Source organism: Phascolarctos cinereus, unplaced genomic scaffold (assembly GCF_003287225.1).
Source record: "Phascolarctos cinereus isolate Bilbo 61053 unplaced genomic scaffold, phaCin_HiC Scaffold_726;HRSCAF=1367, whole genome shotgun sequence".
Taxonomy (NCBI): Eukaryota; Metazoa; Chordata; class Mammalia; order Diprotodontia; family Phascolarctidae; genus Phascolarctos; species Phascolarctos cinereus.
The window spans coordinates 320980188-320986187 of record NW_027556098.1 but is presented as its reverse complement, the minus strand read 5'-3'; the positions used below and the strand labels follow the sequence as shown (position 1 = coordinate 320986187).

General features: G+C 50.2%; 1 protein-coding gene across 1 annotated transcript in view; it reads left to right on the top strand.

Annotated features, from left to right (window-relative positions):
- The first annotated feature begins 2309 nt into the window (after nucleotides 1–2309).
- The window catches only part of GAB2 (GRB2 associated binding protein 2), a 258560-nt gene continuing 254869 nt past the window's right edge, over nucleotides 2310–6000 (top strand). The window contains 1 exon segment of the mRNA XM_020972287.2: nucleotides 2310–2882. Coding sequence (XP_020827946.1) covers nucleotides 2808–2882 — 75 coding nt within the window. The 5' untranslated portion in view covers nucleotides 2310–2807.

Below are 6000 nucleotides of genomic sequence, written 5' to 3'. Positions count from 1 at the left end.
CCATTTTATAGATGGGGAAATTGATGCCCAGGGAGATGTGACTTGCCATATCTAAAGTTACATAGGTAAGAAGAGGCTGAATTTGGACAGGAAGCCAGGAGTCTTCACTCTGAGTCTAGTATTCTTTCCACTTTTCCTATACTCTCCCTGTAGGAGGAGAAGAAATATTTCCTCCCTACCCTTTCTTCTGTGTGATATACTGTATATGGTGGACAAAGTACCCTGGATCTTGAGTTAGGGGGCCTGAGCTTTACTGAGCTCTGGGCTTTGCTACTAAGTATTTAAGTGGCCTTGTACAAATTTCATCCCTTCTTTGGATCTCAGTTTCCTCATTTGTGAAACAGAGGGTTAGACTAAATGATCTTTAACGTTCCCAACAACTCCAACTTGCATTAAGTTGTTCACTTTATAATAATCACCATGGTTTAATTATTTAGAATTACATCGCCCTTGTACTATAGAAGTACAATACTCTTTGTACTATAGGATTCCTCAATCACTCCCTTGGACAGCAGGAGAAAGGAGAGGGAAAAAGGAAGGGGGGAGAGTAGAGAGGACAGGAGGAGGGAAAGAAGGGGGAAAGAGGGATGAGAGAGAGAGAGAGAGAGAGAGAGAGAGAGAGAGAGAGAGGAGAGAGGAGAGAGAGAGGAAGAGAGAGAGGAAGAGAGAGAGAGAGAGAGGAGAGAGAGAGAGAGAGAGGAGGGAGGAGGGAGAGAGGGAGAGAGAGGGAGAGAGAGAGAGAGAGAGAGAGAGAGAGAGAGGGAGAGAGAGAGAGAGAGAGAGAGAGAGGGAGAGAGAGAGAGAGAGAGAGAGAGAGAGAGAGAGAGAGAGAGAGAGAGAGAGAGAGAGAGAGAGAGAGAGAGAGAGAGAGAGAGAGAGAGAGAGAGAGATCCTTTGCCTCCTGGAGTAAGTGGCTTTCCCATTCTTTTATCCGCGAATACATCCCACTCCCCCCAGTGGGAGAGACAGATAATTAAATCCTTGCTGGGAAGTGGATTGCTAATTTCAGCTGGAACACGAGCTGCTGAAACCTGAAACTCCTGTAGTAGGTATGAAATGCTAGGAGCCATCAAATTCCCTTTCAAGTAGTACATCATTTAAAAATCAATAACCAAATACTATGCTCTGCTCCATAGATTCCCCCGTTAAAACCCTCATTCTGTTTGGACAGGCATAAAAAGCTGACATTTCTTCCACCTTTCTGATGAGGCAGATTTCTGTAGTCCGGGTCCCTGTCCCGTCCCCATCTCCCCCCCCCCCAAACTCAGTACTGTGTAATGAGCATGTAGTGAGCACAGAGCTAGGTTCAGATTCTGACTGGAACACTCATTAACTTCTGCACACAGTAGTTCTTTAATGTTTACTGAATAAATGGATAATACAGGGAGGGAGGAAGTGCGAGTTTGACCACAGCTTACATTCTTTTTACTAGCTTTTAAAGGTTTGCAGAGCACTTCCCTCACATCCCCCTAAGGTAGTAATGGCAGTATAATTAGCCCCATTTTGTAGATGGGGAAAGTGAGGCTATTTAAAGTGATAAACATTTGTGGAGGGCCAGTTGTGTGCAGAGCTGGAATAATAATACCTTATAAGCATACAACATTTTTCTTAACCAGTATATAGGTTGCTGCAAGGATCAGAAGATTATTTTGAGTTGAAAGGGACCCTGGAGATAATTTCTAACATCCTCATTTTATAGGTACCGAAACTGACCAAGGAAAAGAGATTTACCTGAGGTCACACAGATACTATGTAGCAAAGCCGAGATCTGAGATCAAATTTAATGGATCGTACTAACTAGTGAGTTTTCTGCTGTACCACGGTGCCTTCTGCATCATCCCCATTGTAAGCTCATTTAGAGTAAGAATCCTTTCGTTCTTTGTACACGTATCCCCAGGACCTAGCACAGAGCCTGGACCATGGTAGGAACATGATAAATGTTTGTAGATTGATTGATGCACGTCAGTCTGCTCAAAGGAGCTGAGTAATTTGACCAGTCATTTACAAGTACTAACTGTAGCAGGATTTAGAATTCAGAAGTAGGATTCGAATCCGGCAGTCACCGGACTCCTAGGTCCTGTACTCTTGTCTCCTACGCCAGGCTTGAGAGAAGGGTGATTTATTTAATGTGATTTATTATGCGTCTTATTAGTCTTAGTTTAATGTAGTACCGATATAAATATATGTACATATATTTAAAAAGCCCATCCCGGTGGAGGGGCCAGCCTTTCCCACTGCAGCCGGCGTACCTCCCACCGCCACCCCACTGACCCCACCTCTCCCCCAGCCGCCACCCTTCAGAGCCGGGAGTCCGTCCACAGCTGAGCAGCCGCCGTGTTTGTGTCTTTAAAGCGGCTCACCCGGTGCCTTGCTTTACACTGCGATGTGGGCGTGGTAAAAAAAAAATCGCGTTGGAAACCCGGGGCAAAAGCAGTTTCCTGCCTTCTTAGAGCCCCGAACAGCTGGGTTGTTGTTTTTTTGGAAAGTGTCGCTGTGTGTGTGAGTGAGACAGAGGCAGGCACACAGACAGCGAGAGCTGGCCGTGGCCGTGGGTGTGAGCAGAGCGGGCTGGGACGCGGCGCGCTCAGCGCCCCCCACCCGCTGCAAGGAAGCTTGAAGCCGCGGCCCCAGCAGTGGGCTTGCCCGGGACGTGCAAAAAGGCGGCGGCGCCCGGGGCTGCTCAGACCTTCACCCCGACGGCTCCCGGGGGCCGCTCCAGGCCGCCGTCTGCGCGTGGATCTTGACTGGTGAATGCCCCTGGCCGGGGGCCACGGCAGATACAGCCCCCCTCAGGTGCCTGGGCGAGGATGAGCGGCGGCGGGGAGGTGGTGTGTGCTGGCTGGCTGAGGAAGTCGCCCCCGGAGAAGAAGTTGAGGCGCTATGTAAGTCCGGCAGGAACCGGAGGGAAGCGGTGGGAGCCAGCTCGGGGCCAGGAATTTGGGGTGGATGCTAGGGGAGGGGGCTGGGAGCCGCCCCGGGGGGTTGCCTTGCTTTTCTTTGGGGCAGTGCTCACGGTAGCTAGCCCCAGATGTTGCGGGGCAGGGCTGGAGCCCGGGGAATTGCCCTGGCCCCTGGGTGTGTGTGTGTGGGGGGGGACCGGAACGTGCTGATGTACGGTCTCCGGGACTCGGGCTGCCGGGAGAGACGGCGGGAGCCTGGAAGAACTGAAGGCCGAGGGGACCACCCCCTCCCTAGCCTTGATAGCCGGGCGCGAAAGCTACCGGGGGGAATTCGCGCTAATGGAGCGTGAAAGTGAAAGCCAAGGAATTAAAATGGGACTGAGCTGGGCTGGGCGGGGGTCGCGGCTTCCCTAGGCCGGTGCTTAGCCGGCTCTCTCCGGGCAGCCTGCGAGCACACCTGCCGCAGGTGCACTGGAGAAAGCAAACAGGCGAGGGGGAGGGGTGTGCCTGAGAAGGGGGGAGGCTGGAGCTGCTACAGGGACGTGACTGATCTGTCCCCTCTGGTCCGGAGGGGCCATTCTTGTTGGTTCGCGCATATGTGTGTGTGTGTGTGTGTGTGTGTGTGTGTGTGTGTGTGTGTGTGTGTGTGTGTTGTTAGTGTAGGGGCAAGGAGGAGGAAGAGGGGGTCGCCCTTTTAGGCGCCTCGGTGGCAAACACATACAGTATTGAAGTTGCTATTGACTGGATTTGGTGAGAGAGTTGATTCCCGCGGGCTGAGTGAGCATAAATAGCCCTAAGTGGAGTGGATGGAGCTTGCAGAGAAGAAAGGAGGTGGGGAAAGCAGAGTAGATGGTGGCAGTTACTGGGTGGGGGCGACACGAAGCGGGGTTTGGGGAGAAGGGCCAAGCCCAGATTCGAGATCGGGCAGCACCAGGAATAGGTCACCTTTGACTGCGCATCCTTGGCCCCTTTTCTCGGCGCTGTTCCTCTGGGGTCTAAGTGGGTTATTCTGTGTCCCTCGCCATCCGCGAGGGGAGCGTCACCATCGCATGTGCACAACTTGTATCAAGTGACTCATTTGTTTTCTCCTTTTTGCCTTAGTCTGTTTCCCAGACACACGCTGTCCCTCCCCCTTCCTGATGGTGACACTGCAGTTTGTCCGCTCCAACCGGCCGGGGCTTTATGGTTGCAAGCCCCGGGTGGCTCAGGGAGAGAGATCAAGGTTCTCGGTTGCCAGGTGGTCTTAGCTGACAGAGGTTATTGAAATTACTGAGGCTGTCTGTTGGAGGGAGGGGAGAGAATGAGACGGAGCAAGCCTGTCTGCTTAGCAAGAGACAGCCTCGAGCGGAGCCGAGAGCCCCAAACCCTATCCCAAGGATGCTAACGTTAGAGTGGTTGGGGCTGCCAAACGTCTGCCAGTCGGCATCAAAATTTGGGGTGCCTGAAGCAAAGGTCTAGCTAGAAGACTGATGCATGCATCAGGGGGATGCATTGTCTACTGTCCCCATCTTCCCCCAACAGCAGCATTCTGAAACCCGCTTGGAAGTCCATCCGTAACCCGTTCCTATTCCCTCCTGCTTTCATCTCGGTCTTTCCCCTCTTGAAAGGAGTTGCGCCAGTAATCGGGTCTCCTTGAAGACACTCGCACAGGCGAGATAAAGAGAGAGAGAGAGAGAGAGAGAGATTGCCTTCCAGCTGCATTGCATCTAGGGAACTGTGTACAGACCCGGCCCACTGTCAGCTGTGAGCAGTGGCTGGCTGTCCTGGTGGGGGCTGGTGGGGAGAGGGGGAGGGGGAGGCAGAGGCAGAGGCAGAGGCAGAGGCTTACCAGAGTTTCCTGTCTTGGGTTTCCAGATCAGAACCAAGTGAGTTCTGGCCTTTGGACTGAGGAAGTGACTTTCTGTTTATCAAAGGAAGTTTTTATCCTCTGTGTTCAAATGCAGTCAGGCTGCTACTTAGGTCTTGGCTTGGGTAAGCTTGGGAATTCAGAATTGGGGTAGTAAAGGATCGATCACTCATCAGCTCTCCGTGCCCTTTAGTGAATTATGAGATTGGAAGAGATTTTAGAGAAAACCATGTAACCCAATCCGATCTAGTCCTTTTAAGGCATTTAGTATATTCTAATTAGTATTGGAGTTATCTCTGTGGTTATTGTCATCTCTCTACTCAACTGGAAGTGCTTAGAGGGCAGGAATCTAGTCTTCGTCTTTGTTTCTAAGACGAGGTCTTGAAGATGCTTATTTTTTTTGAGTGCATAAATAAAGATAAAATCCATGTAGTCAGAACGTACCATGATTTCTTCTTTAGAGGTAAAATTGTCCCCTCTTCCGAGTTCACTGAGAAATTCCTGTGGAGAATTTATTTTTCATTCTTTTCAGCAAAATAGAGACCCACCTCAATTTACCAGCAAAAGGAGCTGGGGGGAGGGGCAGAGAGAGGGGAGGGGTTTAAAATCTCGGAGAGATGTTGTTGTAGCCCTTTTGGGAAAACAATAGCAAAAAAATACTATATACTGTATACTGTAAAAGTTTTAATTTGTTTCAAAGCTTGTTTCAAAGTCTTGCAACTGAAGCTTCTTGTTGATTTGTCAGACTCCCTTTGGGACTCTTATCTTGGCAGCTGTGTGGCAGTCAGTCAACAAGCATTAAATGCCTACTGTGTGCCAGGCTCTAGGCTAAGCGCTGGGAACAGTAGGAAGAAAGGCAAAATAAACAACAGAACCCCAGTTTCTGTCATTAAGGAGCTCGAATTGTAATGGAGTAAAAACATGCAAATCCTATGAACACACAAAGTAAACCAGAGAAAATCTCTGGGGGAAAGGCACTTGGCCTGGCTTAAAGTGAGAGGAGGCTCTGGGGCACTGGGATGCCTTTTAGTTCAAAGGTAGTACTCTCTGAAGCCCTCAGATCTAACACCTTCACCTATTTAAGATACTTGCTAATGTCATTCTGTGCTAAGTGATTTGACTACTTTGGCCATATAGCTAATAAGTGAATTCAAACTCGGGACTCTTATACCATTGTCTCTCTCCTGCCCTCTGTTTACACAGTATTTCCCAACTCTCTTCCACCTCACTAGCCTGGGGAACTGCCTAGCTAGA